General features: G+C 43.9%; 1 protein-coding gene across 1 annotated transcript; it reads left to right on the top strand.

The window, feature by feature from the left end:
* The first annotated feature begins 14,950 nt into the window (after nucleotides 1-14,950).
* Nucleotides 14,951-16,137, top strand: LOC108133505 (uncharacterized). The gene has a single exon (XM_017253454.3). It carries the CDS (start codon nucleotides 15,278-15,280, stop codon nucleotides 15,458-15,460), a length of 183 nt encoding a protein of 60 aa, XP_017108943.2. The 5' UTR covers nucleotides 14,951-15,277; the 3' UTR covers nucleotides 15,461-16,137.
* Nucleotides 16,138-23,157: the final 7,020 nt, after the last annotated feature.

The following is a 23,157-nucleotide window of genomic DNA, read 5'->3' as shown; positions in this document are numbered from 1 at the left end:
AAATATAATTTTCGGGCTTATAATTTATGAAGAACCATCACCCTTGGATTTAAACCAACCCTCAGTATTTGTCAGATTTTTTCCAAAATACTCTACTTCTGTTAAAAATTTTTGGAAGCGACTTGTCTACATCTTTGTCTCGATGGCGTGCCCTTCTTCCCTGATGGCTCCCTCCGTCCTTTGGTCTTTGTTTGGTTTGTCTGGGCCTGATTAGGAGGGCATGTGTTGCTTCCTGGCAAGTTTCTGGGACCTCTTTTTGTTTGTCTACAAAGCGGTGTGCAAGACGCGGAAAGCCAGACGGCAGTGGCAGTTCGGTGGCAGGCTGGATAATGTCGCTTTCATTTGTGAAAACCGCGTGCTAAACGTCGCAAATTTTTTGAACGAAATTGTTCGAATTACTCGTCGCCGTTGTCTGTGTGCTTGATGATGTTGCCCCTGGACTCTCAACGATGTGCGTCTGGGTCTGAAAGTCTGGATGCCGGCATTCCTTGTTCCTTGATTTTGGGGGTTGCTCTGTTCGCCGGCTGAGCTTGCAACTGGTTTGCTCCTTGTTCCTTTCTGGGCTGTAAATAATCATGTTTTCCAATATGTTGCTTCTCAAGTACTCCGGCCTGTTCACTTTTTGAGATCATTGCCCTATCCAGCCACTGACCTCTCACCACCACGTTCTGAGGATTTCAAATGCAAAACTTTTGATAAAGTTCGTTGATTAATCCGTAGGATTTGTCCCCACGCCGAGGGAGGCTGACTAATTTGGTTGACCGCGAAGGACATTGAACTGCCCCCACGGCTGCCACGGCGGCCATCACACATGCCAAAATAAACAACACATCGAGAGGAGAACAAATAAACAAACCCCAACCAGAGGCAATTGATGGGGCATGGCTGGCTGACAGGTGCAAAGCAAGAGCAGGTGCAATTTGTTGGTATTATATAATACACCAGCAGGGACCAAAGAGAGCCGCTACTGACCCCACATCGCTACTGCTCCTTGTTCAATCGATATAAGGGAACAAAAGTCAGGGAGTAGCTTCAGTTTCGGGTTTTTGGAGTCGGAAACTCATTTGTCCAAGTTTGTGGTCCTTAATTTGTTGGTTTTTTGAAGGGTGGACCTGAATCAAGGATCATTATCCTTGTTTGCTTCACAACAGGACTATTTTTTTGATGAATACTGTTCTCACTTTTAATTTTGAAATGGGAGTGAAGAGGACCAGCAATGAAGCAGAACCCCAACCTCATACCCGGCCCGCATCTGTCTGGGCCCGGAGTCCAGATCCCTTTCCAGGCCTGGCCCGGTGGTGGTAGTGGTGGTGCAACTGCCAGTTTCAGCGCCAATGCCAATGCCAGAACTGCGGCGTCGATGGTGGTGGTGGTGGTGGCAGTGTAACCGACCTAGGACTTTCCATGTGGCATTGTCTGCTGCACTCGGTTCAGTTCAGTTCAGTTCGGTTCAGTTTGATTCGGTTTATTTTGCTTTTGCCGTTCGCTGTTGTTGCTCCCCCATTTCCAGGCACTCCGGCACGTTTGGCGGGAAAGTTCTGTCTCTGTTTTCCGTCTCGTGGCTCTGTTGTGAGCTTCGCTAGCAAAACAGAACTGGAAACAGTCAGGGAGCAGTATGGAGTTGGCGGAGTAATGGAGTAAGAGGTGTGTCTGGGGCCGCACCCGAGGCACAAATGCAAAAAAACCTGAATGGCAACGAACAGGGGAACAGGAATAGGCTGACAGACGCGCCAGAATGTGGAGGAAAGCCAGAAGTGCCAGGGCCCAGAAGCCGAAGTCGGATAGGGGAACGAATACCCGATTCGAGGTGGACGTCAATCTCGGGGGTTCTCTGGACTTTGACAATTATGGTTACATTAATAGTAGTGATGATAATTAAGGATAAGGGCATAGTGCTCAATGGGAATGATAATAGTAGGAACTGTTTCATTTTAAGCTACTTGACTAAAGCTTTTGAGAGTTCCTAATGTCTTGCTCCTCACTGTAGGATGACTGTAGTACTGTGGTACTTTGAGCGACATGCGAACGGCTATAAACTGTGGCAACATCATCCCAGCCAGCCAAGTGCGACAGGGACTCTGGCCTCTCCGAGCTGTCTGGTCGGCAGACAAGGTGAGGATGAAACGGGAATCGGGTCCAGCCCAGCCATCCCCCCTTGACTGCCGAATTTCCAGGCCTTCAACACACACTCTCGTACATATGTATATACCTTCTGGCTCTGGTCGTAAACCGATATTGGGGTCGTCGACTGCTAATTTGTGGACAGCAAAGAGCAACAAACAGCAAACAGAAAACGGCAAACAAAACACAGAATGCGTGCAGCAAAATGGCGAGGGATGCGCCATAACAGCAGTGGGGTGGCAAGGGTTAATGGAGGGTAAGGGGGAGGGGCAAGGGGAAGACTGAAGGCGGAAGAAACCACATGTGCTGTACAGTTGTGGGGCGTTGCAATCCAGAAACAAAGAAACCCAGCCGATGATGATGAAATGGCAGTTGCCATTTCGAAGCTCGGCAGTTTTTGGCGCGAGAATTTCTGATTTTGTTTATCGGAGCAGTCTGGCCCGAAGATCTGGGACGGAGGACAATTAAAAGCGAGGCACTCTAAGGAATTTGAATTGAATGAAGTGCTTACGCAACGTGGAGTTGAAGGAGCTCTAGACTACAGGATGGAGTGAAGGCGGAATCCACGCACACAGGGTCGTGGAGTCGTTGGCTGGCTTGGCCCCCACACCACTCCTACTCCTCCTCCTCATCGCATCCCATCCACTCCAACACCGATGATGGTGGTTGTTTCTCCATTCAGTTGTTTTATTTTACGTTTCGCTTTTTTTTTTCCCTCCATACTCGCATTTTTGCCGCGCCTCGTCGCCAGACGATACCCACAAGCTCACAGGAGTGACGCACCAAATACAAATGAGGGAAGCAGGACCTGAGAGCCAAGGACTTTTCAAAAAGTGCGTCAACTTTGTGCGTTGTGCGTGGCCAGAAAGAGCCTGCCTTGTCTGAAGCAGCGCCAGACAGGACTCGGGGCTTAGGACGCGGGACGCAGGACGAGCTTCGCCGGCGTTGAAAGTTTAACGAACCCTCGACAGCGCTTCCTGCCCAAGGACCTCATCCTTGTCTCATCCTCTCCTCCTTCTTTCCATTGGTTTCAGCAGCGTTTTATTACACTTTTTCTTTCTCTCCAGACTTGAAAAAAGGGACTCCAGAGTACAGAGTCCAGAGCCCTGAGCCCCGGAGTCCAGTTTTCGGTTTCACTTCGAACGGACCTTAACCCTTCGCTGACCCAAAGTTTCTTAAAAAAGTCCTGGTACATTGTAAAAAAAATGTTGTGCAATGTTTTAGTAAATGTTTTTCCTATCTGGCTATTCAGAGGGTTTGAGATTAGAGGGGTTAAGTTTTGGGAAATCAAATAGTATAGAGATAGTCAACAAGTATTTTTATGTCTTCGTGTTAAGAGCTTTTTTGGGCCTTACATGAATATAAAATAGGTGGGTAGATGGGTAACAAATAAATTTGCAAATAATTCACTCTGTCTGTACCGTGTCCTGCGACTGCCTGCTGCTCAGAGACCTCTCCATTGTCCATCTCCTGATTTTGATTACAATTCCGACACTGTCCTGTCCCCCCTGTGTCTGCTTAGAAAGCAGCGCTGTCTGCGATCAAGGTCAATGTGCGTGTTGTGTCAGTAACCTTTGCCCGCAGTCCATCCCCTCAAGCAAGCAGACAGGCCACACCCCTTGCTCCTCATCCCCCTACCCCCAGCCATCGATGCTCGACTGCTCCCTGGTCCCTGCTCCCTGTTCCCTGCGTTTTTATTATATTTGAGTTTGTACTTGCTGTTTTTTTTTTCTTTCGCCAAACGACGTCTGGCTGACAAAAGCCGGGCGAAAAAAAATGGGATTCGAACAGATGTGCAAAATGTTGAAAAACCCCAGCGACGACTCCCATTTGTGCCCCTCGAGTTGCTGCTGGAGGAGCATTTGATTTGCCATAATCGCATATTAGGCGTTTGCCCAAGATTGTGTACTTTCTTGCTTGTTATTGACTTTGTCCAAGGGTCGCCGACGACCACCCCAGTTGTGGGGTTTTTCCCTGGCCTTGTGGCCTTGAGGTTTTCTTAAAAAAAGTCCCAAAGTGAAAGCTGGCTTATCGCCTAAATCAGTTATCAGATTCTGTCTCTTCCAAGTCCCTGCAATAATCGATTAAACCTTATTATTTGATATATAGTTGGTCCTTCTGCCAGTTAATATTTCTGACACTCTGACTTGCCATCAAAGTGGGTCTTAACTTTTGTCTAATTACCAATAAATTTTTTGCCACTTACTTTGCTCCTTTTGGCCTGTCAAATAGCCTGAATAATTGCCACAACTAGCTCCGACTTCTGAGACTTCCTAGCATGCCTTCCATGGCACAGATTGTTGCAGTCAATATATCATTCATTATCCGCCACGAATTTTTAGCAATTGCATAAAACACTTTTCCGCCAGTCTCCACGATGGATGGAGAAGGGGCCCTGGAAAAAAATGGAGAAACTTTTATCAGTGGTGAGACAGTCTGGGCCGGCTCGAGAATGTGCAACAATGTCTTCGAAAGGACCAACTTTTCATCCTTAGCAGAAGCAACAGCAGTTTTCCGCAGTCAGGAATAAAAATTAGCTAATAATGAAGGCCATAAAATATGATTTGCAAACCGGAGGAGGAGAGGTGCCGCCCAGAAAACTTTTCCAATAAAATCAGTCGCACTTGAAGAGAGGTCAAGCCGATGTTATCGTCGATCATCGAAGGAAAAGTTTTTCTAACCAAAGTATATAATTATTTGACGAATTCTTTTTAACATTCTGTTTAGCTTAGTTAATGGTTTAAAAAGTTTATATCTTAGCAAAGCTGTTGCTGATTAACTTGGGGTTTTTAGCATGTTTTTGAAGTCACTGACTCACTGAAGCTGAATCTGGTAAATAAATTAATCATAATGACTGGCAAAGTGGCTGTGCTTGCCCCGAAAAGCCAGAGAGTCATGAGGTCAGTTGTCCAGTTGACAAATGTGTCTGTAAACTTGATAAATTATATAGAAACATACTTTTCTGGAGTTACTCTATTGAAGAAGTGCTGCTCCTAGACTCGAAGCACTTGAAATCAATGAGTAACACTTCGAAAAGGTTTTGTTTTGAACTCTGGGGTAGCTTTGGACAAAGGTCGCGAGTTCAAAGACTCTCAAAGCAAAGGCAAAGTTAATGAAAATTAGATGATGCCATTCGATAAACATAAAACATTTCAATATATCAACAGAAGCCGCAGAAGCCTCTGGTCAGTAAACAAACTTGGCTCCGTGGGGCCATTGTCATTGTCATTGGCAGATGATTAGAAGACGGCTAAGCCGGGCCAAAGGGGAGTACTCTGAGTGGCGGGCACTGAGTCTGGACAGAGTGGCATTGAGATTTTAATGGGTTTTTGTGCGCTCTTCCCGGCCAGGCCAAGAATTATGACAATGCGACGAGATATTATCGCTAATCGAGCCGCCCCAGTGGGTGGACAGGGGCTGATATATAGTGCCGAGTAGAGAGGGGGACTACTTCTGGGTTCACTTAACCGAAACCATCTTTGCGAGACGTAATTTATGGCCAGCATAGAGTTCACAAATATTTATGGTATCTATCAGTGGGCAGACAATTTGTAAAAAAAAAAGATAATATTCAGTAAACCTATGTGGATATGGCAGGGTGTATCAGGCATTATAGAAACCTACATCCTACCATCCTTTTGATTGAAATGTTTGCTGGGAATTATCGATTCATTGACAAAAACCCTGATATTAATTAAGGGCGACGACGGATGCATTAATTTTGTTTTATTTTCATTCCTACGATTTATTCTCGTATTTGTTTTCGTCTCGGATCTCGGCCAGGCACGCTTTTGAAATGACCGACCGACCGACCGGTCACTTCCCAGAAACGACACGACTGCAGCTCTCACAGATATGGACCTCACAGATACACACTGGGACATCCACTAGTGAGAAGTACAAAAGAAGAAAGGACATGGGTCGAGGCTCGGGAGGATTCAGGTCGTGTTTAGATCCAGGGCGTTAATGTGCGAAGTGCGTCTGAATGGATTTCGTCGGAAATGCTTAGCTCAAGATTGCGCCAATCGCCCGTATCTGTATCTCCGGCCTGTATCTGTATCTGTATCTGTGTCTGTCTATCGGTAAGCGTCTATTGTTAGGTAGCAGCATATCGAGTCAGCTCCTTAAAGAGAAAGGATAAAGGTAAATCACCTTTTGTATTGTTTGCCCTCGAATTTGGTCAACCGGGAGTTCATTGTCAAGTTCAGCAGGCATCGTCTGTCTGCCGATGGCCGCAGCGCAGCTGTATCTGTATTTGTATATGCGCCTGCGTTGAGTTTGTATCTCAGACTCGGCATTCCCTTGTAGCCTCTTTGGTTCTTCTACCTCTTGGCTGTTTTTAGCCTTGGTTCGTAAACTGACGCTCCATAAAACAAAAATGTTTTTCAAAGGTGACATTTATGGGTTTTTAATTCCTTTACCGAGTATGTGAAGGATATGGTATGTGAAGCTTTTATATCATTGAACACAGAAGGACTATGGATATCTATTAAAATTAATTAAATAATTAAATATTCCAAAGTATGTATCGAAAAAGAAGACCAGAATAACAGTTGCAATCAGGCCCAAGGATATACCATGAGGGATATCTGATGCCCGAAAGGCCAATCACCTGGCGGGGCCACAAAAAGCATAACAAGCTTTCCTACCTGGGGGTGTTCCAGCATTAAAACTGAAGATCTTAAGGGAGTAGCCCGGACTGAAGCACTTCTCCACCTCTCCCTTCACCTACCATCTAAAAGAGAGAGAGGTTAGCCTGGCTTAAGTGGCCATAAAAATCATAATGAAGCGGCGACTAAAACAAAATGCCATAAAATACTTTAAATGAAAACAGAACAATAAAAAAGGAAGAAGCCAGCCAGCCAGCCAGCCAGTCAGTGGGAGATGGGAAAGTGCAACAGGGACGGAGGCCAATCCTTCTCGGAATTCCATCGGCGGCGACTCAAAGCGGAATCGAATTTTTGGTCCCCATAGTTGCTCCTCGAAGAAGGACCATTCCAGACCGTAGTCTCGTTCGACAGGGACGGGCGGAAGAAAAGCATCCAGTGGAATTCATTCAACAGTTTGTAATCGAAGTGGACAGGATCGGAGTAACCCAACAGCGGGGCAGGAAGGGACAACAGAAGAACGAAGAATTGCATGCAATGACCTGCCGCAGGTAGAACTGAGAAGAATTTCGCGAGTTCTTCTTGATTGTATTCTCATTCTGCCGTATTCTCGTGTATGGTGGCGTTTAAATGGCGTTAAACCAAGATGTTGAATAGTTTACGATCTTTCTGACTGAATGGTGATTCTGACTGTATTTCGGACTCAGGTGATAAATGGAAAACGTAGATGCGATATCTTTTTTTCTAGATTTCGCATTAAACCTGAACAGAAAAATATAAGAATTTACAGAAAATGAATAGGAAATAAGGTATAGTAATCCCGTCCCGAAAAATGGACAAAAAATCTAAAAAGTATTTTGTCTCAGGATTTTGATGCAGAATGGTGGAGAATCGATACAGAAATCGTTTAAGGTACTCCGCTTTAAAATTGGTTAAGAATTGGGGAAAATATAGAAATCACAGTGGGCCTTATAGGGGAAAACCATTTTCTAGGGGTCCCATCACAAAAAATGGACAACAAATTTAAAAATTATTTCGTCACAGGATTTTGATGCAGAATGGCGGAGAATCGATACAGAAATCGTTTAAGTGACTCCGCTTGAGAATCGTCTGAGAATTGGGGAAGATATAGGCACCACTGTGGGCCATATAGGAAATGAGTACCATTTTGATGAGTACATAAAAGTAGAAGCCTCAGAATTAATAAAAGACTTTAACGTAAAGTCAATGATCTACCTCATTTTAATAAATATGACATTATGTTTGACTCTGACTCACTAAAGGAGTAATTTACCATTTAAGTTAAAGAAATGGTGGAAGTGGCAGACTTTTTGCTAATTAGCGAATTGGGGCTGAACCGGCTGGTTAAAAGACCATTAAACGAAATGGGGGAACCGGGATCTTGGAAGTGACTTGGAAGTCGGGGTGGAAGTCGGGACGAACCCCGAAAACAAAGCCAACTGGGCAATCGGCGGTCGATAGTGGCCGCTTGGCGCCCAGCAACTCACTCAACTGTTTAACGGAGCCACACGCAAATGCAAATATTACCATAATTATCGCACGTGGCCCCCAGACCATGACTAAAGCAATCGCGCCGCGTCCAACTCAGACAATCGGTTCCCTCGGCGGCGGCCTCGATCCCGGGACTCTGTACTACGTATGTACGTATGTATGTAGACCCCTTCATGTTACCACCTTCTTTCCTTCTGCGGTACGGCGAGGCATGCAATCGAAATCTATTTACCATGGAGCCAGTAGCGGCATTGGCAGTCAAAGCTGCAGTGGCCAGGAAAGCAGAAAAGCGAGGGGAGCTCTCGAGTGAAGAAAGCGGCTCATTACAGGTTACCAAAGAAGCTGATGTTTTCATTTCTTTTGTTAGTACAGCAGGGGGTTACTACTCTAACAAAAGCATAGTAGTATACCCTGAATGAATAATATGAATTGCGTATTTAAATATTTTTTAGTAAAAACACTGCTGACTTTATTAATATAGTTTTTTACTAAACTTTCCCGAGTTTCCTTTCTCTGTGACAGGGCAACTCATAGTCGGCTTAGTCAAGTGGTATCCCGCCAAAGAGCTTGATGTTCTGAGACCCCCTTGCGGTAGTCCGCTTTGTTTTTGGCTCTGTGCCGTGGCCTAAGCAATTTATACGCCATCTTGCCACCCCGCCTCCTGTGCGGTCCCCATAAAATTCACTTGATTGGAACTGCAAGTGGGTACGCCGGCAGCTGCAGCAGGGTTTTATTGGTTTATTACGGCGATTCACTACCTCCGGAGTCCGGGGAAGAGCGATGGATGAGGGGGTGAACGTAATAATACGAAAAATATATTTCGAAACTACATGGTTTTGCACCTGTCTTGCACAATGCCCCACTTTTGAAGGAAGAATCTTCCCTCTTACTTGGTCCTTGGCTAAGCTAGCTTTTTCCTTAGGGAATTTCATCAAATATCTTCGAAGAAAGCCAATAAGTATCCTCGAATCTGGATTACCAATTACAGTATTACGATCATGATCACCCGTTTTACGATTCCTTCGCTATCAGCGACCTCATAATTCAAAATCATGCCGTTGCCCTGCAGTAGGCTGCAGTAGATTCTGCTTAAGTGCCTCGTTCAGACGACTCGAGTCCTGCCCGTGTGGCCATTCTGACGCCGTCTCCTTCCTTATCCTGCGCCCCATGCAGCCTCGTTCCATTTGGCCCCGGCCCGGCCTATCTGAGTGCTCGCATCTAACTGTCGCATGAGTTATGGCCGTTCCGTACTTGCATCCTCCTCGTGCTGCTATTATTCCAAGTACTCCCAGACATGTCAAATTGCTTTCTATGCTGCGGCCGATGCTAATTTTATGGCCTCATAAAAACATTAAAAATTACAAAATAAAACGAGTTCGGCTTGGTGCAGTCTCATCGTGCAGACCTCGATGGTCAGCCGAAATTTTACAGCCTCAAGTAAGAAATTTTATGGCTCTGATATTTTGTGCCAATTTAGCGAGTGTTGTTCTCATGACATTTAAGAGATACTTTCAGGAGAACTAATAAAACGAGGAACAGGTGTTCTGACAGACCTCTATCTCACATTCAAGTCAAGTTCTTGCTACTTAATTAAGCCTAAAAATATCTTAAACTACTTTAAAGACATAGCTGGGTTTCTAGTTAAAGCTAGCAAAATCTATCAAAGTTCTGGAAGTCCCATTCATTGGAGGACACTCAAATTCTTCACTTCATTTGACAAATACTTCTCCATTTCAATAAAAAAAACCAATGGAGCGGATACAATAAAAATAAAAATTTTATTTGTTATAAAACACGACATTTGTTTTTTTTAGGATACCAGGAATCAACAATACTTGAACCGAATTCAAAGGCAGCTTACAGACTTCAGTCCGAATAATAAAAGGACGTTAGTGCACTTTGGTCTTTGGTGGGGTAAGTTTTTACGAGTACATAGTATTACGAAATATTTGTGGGTTTATGGGAAAGTTGTTTGGGAACAGGATAGAAACACTTAACTTCCATTGGCACGCAATTGACTATCAAAAATATTTTGGTGCTCCTCTCCCTTTGGTGCGCTGGGTCTAATGGAACTTCAGGAGTGACATAAAATCCAATTTTATAATGCATATAAAGTTTTAATACACCAATCCCCCCATACACAGCGTTAGGTTAAACCACCCCCAGGCGAAAATGTCAGGGGAGAAATTCTATGCATATTTTTCGATAGAAATTTCAGAAGACCATCAAGTTTAATGGTCCTCCAATAGGCATTCAAGTTCGATCTAGCCTTTGAAGAGGGGATTTTGAAAGCCACCTGGATATTATTAGCGGCGTCCTAAAACCTTAATAGATTGGGAGTTTAGGAAAACTTAAACTAAAGTCTATGCTATGAGTGAAAATTATTACATTTTAAATATTACATATGCTCAGTACCCCCATTATTTGTAGGCATTAACATTATTATGCTGAACTTTCATCCTCGGGCAGGATATTAACATTAGCATTATCGTTAGCAGTGTTTCTAATAGGTGATAAGGTATAAGTGGCAGCCCCCAAAGTCCTTAATGACTTGTCAGCAGAATGCCAAACTCTCTACCCAAGTCTCTCCATTTTATGGCCATCAACCCCACCCTAGAAAGGAGCTTACATGAGCCGCGAAAGGGTTATAAATAAATTAATTTTTATGACTCTTGAGGGTGGAATGTCGTTCAAAATAGACTCTCAAGCACCCTGAAATATAATATTGCGTATACGTAATATTTTTCATTAATAAAAAAAAGAAGCTTACTGACCAGACTAGTAAGTTACTGAATTGTTGGATGTCCAACAAGAGACATTGAACCTAATAGCCAATAAACGGATTAATCGTGCTCGTGTACCGAGCCTGGCTTAATTAAAATTCGACAATAATAAAAACAGAAGATACATCAATAAGGCACAACAAGCGATAAGAACTTGGGGGAACACGAGCGGGCTTTAAACAATTTTTCGGCTTGTTATGTTGTGCTTTTGGCTTTTCCATTGGTAAGCCTTTGTTTCTATTAGTGTTTCTGTATCGTTAAGTGGGGATCGCGCGAGTGTTTGGCTTCAACACTTGACTCGATTGTGGCCAAGCCAGGCCCACTTTAATGGCTGTGCTGAGCTTCATTCAGTTTCGGTCATTTGAAGTTTATTACCCCCGCACGTGTGAACCAAAAATACCGAAACGTACCGAAAAAATGTGTTTATTTTCTATGATGTCGCTAGCTGTGGCTCTTTTTTTTTTACAACGAAACCAGAAACCGGAAATTTGCCCAAGAGCTCATAGCCGGACTTGGCCATTCAAACTACTAACTATTAAAGATGTTTAAAAAAAGGTTTTTGTTTGATAAATTTTTTAAATTTATTTCAACTAGTTGGATGGATGGATTTTTGGCCAAACAATTACCTTTCCAGGAACCGATTCCATCCGATTTGAATTGACTTTCTCATCATTGAAATGCATTCACGGCACTCGAGCTCCACTTACCCCGAAGCCAGCAGATACAGTTCGAAAACAAAACCCACTTGTGGTCGAAACTACTCGAGCTCTCTCCAAATACCAAAAAAAAAATAAGTATGAAAAAAAGCAACAAAAAACATATTTTCGGTATTGACATTTTTTTCACTCTTCAGGCTTTCAGTTCAGGTTGGTTCATTCATGAAGTTCGTTCGTTTTGTCTTGTTTCTGTGGTAGATGTTAAAATCGAGATAATTTGCGAAAAAATCAAGTCAGTGCCAATACAAAAAGCGAGGAACAACACTCGCTCGTGTTGGGCTTTTCATTCAGGCCACGTACTTGAGAGACCCACACAGATAAAAGGCCACCAACCACTTGGCGGATTCGTATTAACAAGAGTTACCAGCCGTGGGGTAATCGGCAAGTAATGCCAAAATGGAATTCCATTTGAGTCGATTCAAATACAATTATATTTATACCGAAATTTCAAACAGGTCATAAAGAATTTAAAATAAACGGATAGCTTCAGAAGAGCCTTTTGCTACAGAGGGGCGATGTCGCATATTGTATAGATCCTGCCGAATAGATCCTAGATTAAAAGAATAATAGACTTAGTTGAGAAGTCCTATAGCTCTGTACCTTACTCCTATTTTCCCTGACTCTATTTAGTAGCATCTAAAAATGATCATTAAAATTTATTCGAAACTGTTTTCGAGCTCTACTGAGTCTCACAAAAAAGAAGGAAATTCGTTTTGGCAAAACCAAAAGCCAAATCATCACACGACACGATAAAAACAAGCGAAACTGGTTTGTTGATTAAAAGGTGAATGAATCCGCCACATCGCACTTAAAAGAAGTTAAATAAAAGCAAAAAAAAACCTTAAATGAATACATTTCACGCACTTCCATTGTGGAGGGTTAACCAACGTACACTTTCCGAATTATTATTATTGTGACCTTTAGGATATGATTTGTGGGTTCAGACAACTTTTGCTTTCTTTTAAACATTTCAATTTCGAATACAATTTGCTTAAATGCACATAAAGTGCCAGAAAATACTTCTACCACGCCCCTACTAATGAGCAGAGCAAATAATTGTGATTATAATTCAAATATCGGTTGAACTCGAGCTCTAATGGAAACTTACCCACTTGGCACTTTTTTCATTAATGTTGCACAAGGTTTCCCTTCTTCTTTTTTTTTTTTTTTTGGGTAGTTTTCCCTTGGTAGGGAATTGGTGGAAAAATTTTGAAAAATTTCCATTACATTACAGAACTGTAAACAAGTTGAGACAAGGGAGCCGGGTCGGGGTTCTTTCGGGTCACTGGGTGAGTAAATGTGATAGTAGACATCACGGGACCTGGGAGTGTGTGATAATCTGGCATGAGGGGGGGGTAGTCGCGAGCTGATTATCGACTTTATTGTGAGTTATGCCACAGCCTTGAACTGATAAATGCTTGAAGAGTCTAAGCAAGTGCATTCGTCTTGAAATTCTTTCACTTTGGGAGTAGCTACAAAATGCATTCTATACCTGCTTATTTGAATATATAATCTGCATCTTTGGGAGAGATAATCTGCATAATCTGCATTTGGGATTATTAATTAAATAATTATCCAACTTCTATCCAGACTTATAATGAGGCTTATTATGCGCAATGAAACATTTAAAACTATGCTATTAGACTTAACTTCTTTATGACTTGCTGCATCAGCCATGGCTGACTGGAAAGTCAGGAATAGTCACTAGATAGAGGAAACAGTGACTAAGACACAGCCACAATGGAAAAAAAGGGGCAAGAGCTGGATTGTTTTTACGAGTGTTGCGTTTTTAGTGCTTTTTAATGACCTCTTGCGTGCCACATGCAGCCCAGAATCGAGAATTAAGAATCGTCGGCGAATGCAAAGTGGAAGTTGGCCCGGCAAAGGGGTCATACTTGGGGAGCTTTCGGAAAAAAAAACAAGGGAGAGAAGCCTAGCAGAGCCAGGAGAGTGACCGCATGAGGTGTCATGGATAGTTTTTGGCTAAAATTTAAAACAAAGGTTGAAAATTGTATATTTTCAGATAAAAGATTGTCACACAAATGGTTTCCTTTCCTGGCTCGCTTAGTGCCTTATTACAGAAATTTATTTCTTTAGTTTTTTTCGAGACTTTCATTTTTGTTTTTGGACTAGGGGCTACCCACGTCAGCTGCCGTAGTTGACTCTGGTTATCAGCGTCACTTTGTGGCGAAAACGACACGCAACACCATTACTTGCCGCATACTGACAGCCGGGGCTTCCTGCGACTGCAATCCTGCCAAGGACCCGCGAAAGCTTCCCCAATTCAAGCCATACGCTGACCGTAGCAGGCACTCGAATTAAACTGCAGAAAACCCTCCATTCGCAGCCCAATCTAGAGCCCCTTTTCGTTTTTAGCCAGGCTTGGCTGGCTGACAAAACTTTGCCGCTTTTTCCGCGCTCGAGGACACTTCAAAAAACACCAGAGCCCGAGAAGGACCTACACCCTTTCGCCTTGCCTCTGACCTTAAACTTAATTGGACTTTAAACGGGGGGTTAAAAGGCTTCCCCCCAAAAAACAAACTTATCATACGAAGATCGATGATAGCCCACACGAATGTGGCAAGCAGCCAAAGACAGTTCAGGGGTTAATAAGAGTCTATAATGATGAGCTCACCTAGTGCATTTTGATCCAAACTGATCTCATTCCCAGTAGTCTCAGACAACGCATAAACAAAATAACTCATACGCCGTGTGGCTTGGTGGTTTTGGTGACGTCATTACTGCAATAGCAGCATGTGTCATCGATTGCCACACATCGGTTGCAATAGCAGCAAGCGGCGCAGATACACGCCTAAGCACATACATACATCTGTCTATGTTATATGGCGATCCGATGAGGAGGTTGGTGACTAATGCGAGCGGCAAATGGGGGTCAGGCATGAATTTGCATTCGGCCAGGTCTATTTCGGGCAGTCGGCGGGCTAATGCACAAAAATATAACCAAATATTCGGCCATAAAATCGGCGATTAATCATACTCGATTCGACTTAAGAGCGCTGTGCCAGGCAGCCCCGATGGGGAACTATTTTAAAATGGTCGAAACCTGAGAATACCCTGGAAACTGAAACCTCAAACCTTGTCTAAGGCAGATATTGGCCAAAAATGAAAGCCCCACCAATAATAATATTCAAAGCGGAGACGGCGGCGATGGTGGCCATAATCAATTGACATGATTTCCACATGAATTGCCATAACAACAACAGCACTAACCCATATTGGGGCACAGTGCCTCGGTTCGTGGTACGAATGTTGGCCACCCAAATACGCAAATGTGGCTCCGGCATCGACCAAACTCCGGTAACCCGTGGCGACCGCATTCAAATTTGGGGCCTTCGAGGCAAACTAACCTAAGCCAAGCTGGAAGTCGGAGCGTTGGCCAGAAATCAGAAATCAGTTCGGCAGCAGCTAGCCAGGAAGTTGGGACATTCGCGGAAATCAAGCTCCAGAGAATCAACCACCAAACTCAAGGTACTCTCAAGGCAAGCAAGGGCAGAAGGAAGAAAGATCATCTGGAAAGATGTGCGACTGCGGCTGCTACTCCTACTGTCTGCACGACAGCTCCTGCTACAGTCACTACCACTCGCACTCCCACTCGCATCACTGCTGCGCTGGCTACAAGTATCTGAAGTGCCTCTGCCGCTACTATCGCCATGCTCACTGCACCTGCTCCTGCTGGCGCCGGAAATGCTATCTGCTCTAAGAAGTTCCGGAAGGAGGAAGATTCCTATAGGAGGCGGAGGAGAAGGGCAGAGGAGTAGCACTCACCTCTCCACAGAGCACTGAAAATCAAAACTCAAACAACGCAAATCACCTAAGAAATCACACGATAAAGTCCTTTAGGCGGTTGCATAACACTTGGCTGCATCCTGACGAGCAATAGGCGAAGGATACAAAAAAAAAGTCGAGCTGCAGGAGGCAGAGGTGGACCCAGGAGGGGGATCCAGTGAGCGAAAGGAAAACAACTAGCGTGCATACGGGTCGTATGAGTAACGTCTTAGTTGTGTGCGTGTCTGAGTGAGCGATTGTGCCAGTTCGGAGTGTGGGGCTGTGCCTGTATGTGTGTGCCTGCAAATAGTTCAAGGATGTGGCCAACAGCGTTATCGACTGCGTTTGCATTTTTCATTTGCGATTACCCATAGACACACCCCCCTTGACACCCAGACACCCCAACACACCCATACACACTCCCCAAACGAAACAACTCTAATTAGTGCGTAAGTTTTACTTCACACAATACTCGATTAACACTCACTCCACATCGTTTCCGATCTATATCGTACATAAATGTTAGTGCGTAGCCGTCAAGTCGACCCAATTAAGATTCGCCATATTTGTAACGTTTCCAATCCAAAAACAATCCAGAAATAAAGTTTTCTCCAACACACCACAGTCTATGATGTTTATTTTGGAAAGGAGGTTTGACTCTAGAGGAAGATAGTGGACATTAGAGGAGCCAAAAAGAATCTAAAGAAACTTAGACTGACCTACAGGAGATTAGAAGAATCTAGAAGATCCAAAAGCATCTCAATTATAACCACAATTTCTTCATATTCATCTTTAAATGGTTGATCTATCTAATCTTCCATTTCTGATGAAGTCTCTTTAAAAGATGGCTCTTAGAACCTAACTGCATAATCCTTCTTTTTTTTGGTAAATAATTTAAGCCAAGTGTATCTTAAATAAAAACCCCAATCAAGGTAACTTCTGCCAAGCGAGTGGCCTCTGCAAACCATCTCAAGGACTTGACTAAAAGCTAGAGATAAAAAAATCTAAAAAAAAATAAAGGAAAGCCCCTCCTGGCTCAGTAGCATGAGATTTTATTTAAATTTTTTTCACTGCTGAACCTGCAGAACCTCCTTTAGAAGGACGTGCTAACTCTGCCACGTGCTAGCCACTTACCCCCACTCATATCCCTTGAGCTGGTTATTTCCGACTCTCTCATGAATATCAAATGTTGACGCAGCGTAATCGCAAAAGGATGGGAACTGGAATGCAGATTTTCGAATTGGTATTGAGGTTTGATTATCTAAAAGTGGATAACTGGCCAACTGGCTAAAAGTGACTGAAAGTGTTGAAATTTGTAAAAGATGGCAATAATATAATATTTATTTATTTTAGCACACGTTTTCTTAATGATTTCGTACATAATTGCAAGCCATCTTTAATGAATCTTTGGCTAACGAGGCATCTTTTAGCTCTGGACTTTCCACGCCGACCGCCACGCTTTTCCGCCACACTCGCTGTCTCTTTAAATGAGAGAGACGGGCGTCCTCTTGTACAAGTCGCTTTTTATGACTTCGGCCTCATAAAATTTTCCAGCTGACTAAATTTAAATTGCGCATACAACGCAGAAAAAAAAAATCCACACTCATGCCGGGCAGAGTAAGTGAAGCCTGTGTGGATCTCGGAGGCGGGAGGGGCGTGGCTAACGACTCGGCGGCGGCGCTTGACTGCAACAATGTTGCCGCAGCATAATTGTCTGCTGCCTTAATGCGCTTGTATGCTCGATTACCGCTCGGCCGCTCCTCCCCCCACAACTAAGCGCTTTTTTTTTTTTACTGCTGGGGAACAGGCTTCCCCCTCGTCCACTCCCACTAGGTGGCCAAAATCCAATGAGGAAAATGCGGGTTTTGTTGGATATTTATTATGTTATTGTCCTTCAGGATGTGTTTATTTTAAAGACCTTAGACATCTTTAAGGTCCTTGAACTCCCCGAGACTAGTAAAGAGGTAGCTTTCCTCTGGAAGGTCTGGACTCGATCAGTTGTCAGTGGTTTCTTCTGTTTGCCAGATCTATTAGCAGCCACATGACACAAAGTGATCCATCAGTCAGAGTTGCCGGGCCCCTCAACGCTCACAGCCCATCACTCCGGCCCAGATGCGGTCGCCGATCCTTCTTCGTGTCTTCGTGCCTGAATGTGGTGCAACAATGTTGCAGTTGAAATATGTTCAAGAGGCGGAGAGGAGCAAACAACTTTAGCGCTTAAGCTTGAGGTTTTTGTTATTTATTTTATTCCTCCGCCAGCCTCTCGAGCCGTCAGCCCCCTAACCCTTGGAGGCTCCCCTTTTTCCGGCTGCCAGAGCAGTAAGTTGAATGTCACTGATGGCCAAAACGAAGATGCGTTAATGACGTCCATACAGGCCAGTGCTTTAGCCATTTCTTTTCCTGGATTCTCCTGGCTGAAGAAATCAGAATTACTCGTCAGCCCTCGGCTAGACAACAATTGCAAATCATCAAAATCATTAGCAACCGGATCTCTGCGGATTTTCGATCCAGAACTAGTCTTCTAGATAGTCTGAAAAGGGTATTCGACCTACCTACCTATAGGGTAGCCAATATTTTGCCCACTCACGTTCCTATTGTGTGATCTGTGTTGCACCTATACCCACCTCCTCGGCAGGCACCTCACGCTCCCCGGTCCGTTCTGGTGTCTCGCCTGCAATCGCGATCATCTTTCACTTTCTGCCACTGCCACTGGCGCAGGCGCAACGTTTTTTTTATTTTTTTTGCCACAAATGCAATTCATACACATCCATTGAGCCGAGTGCCCTCCCCCCAGTCCCCTCCACGGCCTGTCTGTCGGCTGCAACAATGTTGCTAAGTGAAGTGCACGCAAAACACTGTTCATTTTTTTTCTTCTGCAACTGCAGTTGTCATTTGTGAGTTTTTTTCTTCGATTTTTTTGTAGCGCTTGCTGTTTGCCTTTCAGTCTTCTGCTTCGTTGTTGTTTTTCCCGACAACGAGTCTCTGCCCGGCCTCAGATTTCCTTTTTGCATGTCTGCCTGTTTTTAGAGAGACTCCGCACCTCTCCTTGCCCCCAAAAGCCCCACCGCCTTAAGCCCCCCACCTTCGCACCTACCTTCTGGTAATTTTCCTCTGTCGGCTTCGTTATTTTTCATATTTTCCAATTGTTTTGGCGGTGGCTTGTTTTGCAGCTGCCAATTAGCAGAATTGGAACCCAAAGCCTTTTGAATTTAATAAGTAAACAATCGAAGGCCCCAACAACATCAGCTCGACAAAAACACATTTTATTTTTCACCCGATTCTGTTGACACGGATGAGCTTCAAGGGCGCAATTATTGTTTTGCTTTATTTCAAAAGACTAAGAGACTACAATTAATCATAAAACCACAAACAACTGAACATAGTTCATTGGGGGATTTATTGGCAAAGAGCGGATCTAGCTGATACTTATGGGTGTCTTAATATCAGACCTTCATATTTCGTATTATATGAATTTTAGAAAAAACTTTCAAGCTTCTTTCTGAGTTATCATGAAATGGCCATTCCGGGTGTTTACTTATATGGATCATATATGGATTATATAGTGAAGGAAAGCAGGATGCAACACTATAACTCGGAGTATATCTTTGGTAGAACCTCAACTTTTTTGCAGAAAACTCCCAGCTTCTATCTTAATTTCCATGAATATTTTGGACCTTACGATCACTCCCTTATGGAACCCCATCTTTCCGACTTATACTAAGGAAACTTTGAAATGGAAATAAAGATGCAAGCTAGGGATATCTATAACTATGGATATAACTGCAGTAGAACATTCAATTTTATATTATTTATATTTGGAAAATGTTAAAAATTATACTGCTTTGTAGAATCCCTATAACTCCCTGTATAATTAGGGTAGAACCTCCGTCTTTGTATTATTTTGATGTTTAAAATGGTAAAAATTATATTGTTTTAGAGATCTAGGGTAGAACCTCAATGTTTATCTTCTCCTTCCTTATTTGGATGTTAAAAATATTAAAAGTTATACTTCTTTAGGGAAAGTACATATAAAGACCACCGAGTATAAACAAAATACTTATTTTAACTCTTTGGAATTTAATATTTTTGCTTTCCTAACTCTTCAATGGTAATACCAACAAATAAAAACACAACAAGCCAAAGAGAAAATGGCTCATAACAAGAAATTATGGGAAAATCCCCAAAACGCAAGAAAAAACTGGTAATAAATGTGAGAAATATTTGAAGCGCCGACAACAGAGAAGAAGTCTGACGGGGAGATAGTGAAAGTGGAGGTCAGGGAGTTCACCGAGTTATGAGATCATCGTAGGCCACTACACAACAGAGAGAAGTGGAAAGGTCAAAGCCCAAATACTGTACCACCAAAATAAGACAAACTTAGTATTACCAAGGGTTTAGTTTAAAGAATTAAAAAACAAATAACTTGTTGTATACAACACTATTAATTTTCCCTCAAACGGCAGTTGTTTCTTCATTTTCTTAATAGTAGTGGTAGTATAATCAACTAAATGGCTTTGTTGGATATTTTTCGCGAATATGGCTGCCTCCTATTGTGGCCCAAAACGCAGTATGAGCCACCTTAGTCGCTTGCGTCGACGCTAACGTTAACGTTAGCTTTTGCGTCGCAGTCGCAGTCTCAGCCTCGGTCGCCGTCTCAGTCGCGGTTTGTTTACAAAACAAAAACTCTTTTTTCCAGGTCAAATTTGTTTACATTCCGCTTTGGAAACTGGGTCATTGTGAGTGTGCGAGTGGGACGGCCAGCCAGCCCCCAGCCGGCAGCCCGCAGTCCGCGGCCCGACGTCTGTGGCCATGCGAGACAGGGACGGGCATAGGCGGGGGCTAGGGGTGGCAAGGTGAGACCAGGTGAGGCCCGTGGGGGGATGCAGGCGCGAGGCGTGAGGCTCGATTGGATTGGCGGAGGGAAGGTTGCAACTTGCAACTGCTGGCGAATGTTGTTGCGGTTGTTTTCGATGTTGTGGCAACCCGTCTAACCACCTTGGGGCATGCAACAGCGATCTCTTGCATCCACACTGAGGCAGTTATTCTACAACAAAACATTTTTTATTTAATATTAAGACTAAATAATGTTAATATTTGGTCAAAACTCTCAGTACAGCAAGTGGATATTTTTGGAATTTCCGCTGAAATCGCTGCTCTATTGCAGCAGCAACAATTACACGCCCCAGCGATGCAACAGCCCCCATCTCCCCGCCCCCCTCCAGCCCCAGGCGCCATTGAACCCATTCAACATGTGCAATTTGAAAGCTATTTGTGTCAATGACGATTCGAATTCATTGAAAAGTGGCGGTTTGTCAGAGTAGAGTTGCGCGTGTAGTTGGGGAGATCGCTGCCACTGGCGTCATGGGTGTGGGGAGAGGCTGATGGAAGCGGATCTGGGGAGGCCTTGGATGGAATGCGAACACGATGTGGAATGTGGCAGGAGATCAGTGTCGGAAAAGACGTTAGCAGTTCCTCCAAGAGATCAGTTATAAAAGGAAATCTATAATGGAACAGACTCCCTACAACCCTTGCCTCTTTAATTTTCTTCCCCCCAAGTCGTTCCACTCACTGCCCTCAGACACTGCGCTCCGTTGACCATTCCAATTGTGCATCCACTGCTTAGCGGCACATTAGGAGCCGCCAAAGTGCCCTATATACCAAAAATACACATGAAGCCTACCAAGAACAAGGGAGTGTATTAAGTATACGCCGCGTGTGGCATCAATCTTTGTAGCTAGACATGGCGGGGAATTGACAGAAGCAACTGCATGTTCGTGCAACAGTGGGAGTACCATCTCTGGGCCTTGTTCCCTCCCAGTTTCAGTTAATTGGCAGAAAGATCTGTGGGGCTGAGGCTGGAAAAGGCAGTGATTCCGCCGCCTTTGTTGGGCGCCCCAAAAATTTCATTTTACAAATTGAATTTCACAACCTGCCCCTCTCATCAAACTTGGCCCGTGCCCAAAAGGACCGGTGGGCCAGCGGAGGCTTAAGTACACAAAGGCACAAAAGCAAACTAGTCCAGCAAGAAATACTTGGCTGTAGCAGAGATGAGCCGTTCGTGAAAGTAGATTTCGAGTCCGAATCCAAGTCCATCCAAGAAAGTTGTGAAAGGCGCCGAAACTCAATATTGGGATCAAATTATTTTAATTAACATCAAGTCACGAAAGTGTTCGACAGACTTTTGGCAATGTCACTCCAGCTTTTATTAGATCTATTGCCATCTCTAGCTGGATTTCCCCCCAGCTCCATCGTCAAAAACCAGAAGAAAACAAAGACCCTGCGACAGAAGGACAACATCTAAGGGAAATCTGCTGCCGCATAATGCGATAATAAAAATCTTTTATTTGTCATTCGACGAGGTCTTGGGCTTTGCCTTCCCCAGCCATGTGTAGTTCCTGGGGTGGGCGCGGCCTGAGTCCTGTTGCTTCCGGTCCTCCATCCACCCAGTCCCACAGTCTTGTCCCATAAATCTTATCAGCCGCTGCACTCGCTCACAAATTTGACATCGGGGCTTCCTTCAAGTCGAGTCGAGTTCCGCCGCACTTCCACCAGGCACTCGGATGCCTAATTCCTGGCTCGTGCGTTGTTTGCCTCCAAATTAATAGCCCAGTCAGTCCATCCTCTGCTGCGTGCCTCGTTGTAACTTAACGCAGCTCACGTCCCACTTATACTCCCAACATAACATATAGTATATATATATAATCCTTCGCTTCCCTTTCTCTTTGCTTTTGGCGCTAAAACTTTAACAGTCAACTTCCATATCCAGAGTTATTTTTTTTTCTGGCAGAAGGGTGACTTATTGCAGCTCCGAATGAGTTGTCATTTGGTTTTCTCATTTCGTCTCAACCCCAGTATCCTTTATCCTTGAATGAAGTGAGGGGAATCGATATTTCTGGCAAGACTTTGGCTTGTCATGGCTGCCATCCACTCATGTCATGGCCAAAATCACAAAAAGCCAGTCGAGGGGTGCTCTGTTGGACGCGATATTGAGGAGATCTCCAACAATATCAACCTATGCTAGGTATATTACCAAATAGTACATACTAGCTAAACCCTCTTACTTAATAGAATTAGAAATTCTATTTCGAGTTCCCTAGCCGGCTATGACGGCTGCGATTATCCGCGTGATTATCCAAAAATACATTGAGCCAGCCAGCATGTTCCGTGAACCCCTTCCACCCAGAAGAAGGCCAAAACATATAGAGAACATATAGAAATACCAAAAAGGCTTTCGCATTTCCGGCGCCAGCTAAAAATATTTTGACGTCTTTCGACGCTTCGTAGACCCCCATAGAAAACTTTGGGGGGGAAAGTGATGGGGAGGTGACTTTTGCAGTGCGTGGCGACACCCAAAAGAAAAAAAATATAAATATGGTAAAAATAAAGAAGAACAGACCGTCACTGGTCGACGTTGTTGGTCTTCCCCGTCCGGCCTGCTACCTAGATATTTCGGTGCGATAGTCCATTTGGAACTGTGCGTCATTCCTGGCCTACATTGCTCCAAATCCCCTAAGAAAACAAACAAGGAAGGGAAGCTGGGGAGCTGGTGGAGCTTCAAGAGGTGGAATGATGAATACTCTAACAGAATGTATTAAACTTTTATAAAAGGAGTCTGATGAAGAATCGAAATGA

This window comes from Drosophila bipectinata, chromosome 3L (genome assembly GCF_030179905.1).
Source record: "Drosophila bipectinata strain 14024-0381.07 chromosome 3L, DbipHiC1v2, whole genome shotgun sequence".
In the NCBI taxonomy this organism is placed as follows: domain Eukaryota; kingdom Metazoa; phylum Arthropoda; class Insecta; order Diptera; family Drosophilidae; genus Drosophila; species Drosophila bipectinata.
The sequence above is the reverse complement of the archived record's forward strand: the minus strand, read 5'-3'. Positions and strand labels throughout refer to the sequence as shown.

Coding starts and splice junctions, on each gene's coding strand:
- LOC108133505 (XM_017253454.3), top strand. CDS start 15,278: ATGTGCGACTGCGGCTGCTACTCCTACTGTCTGCACGACAGCTCCTGC.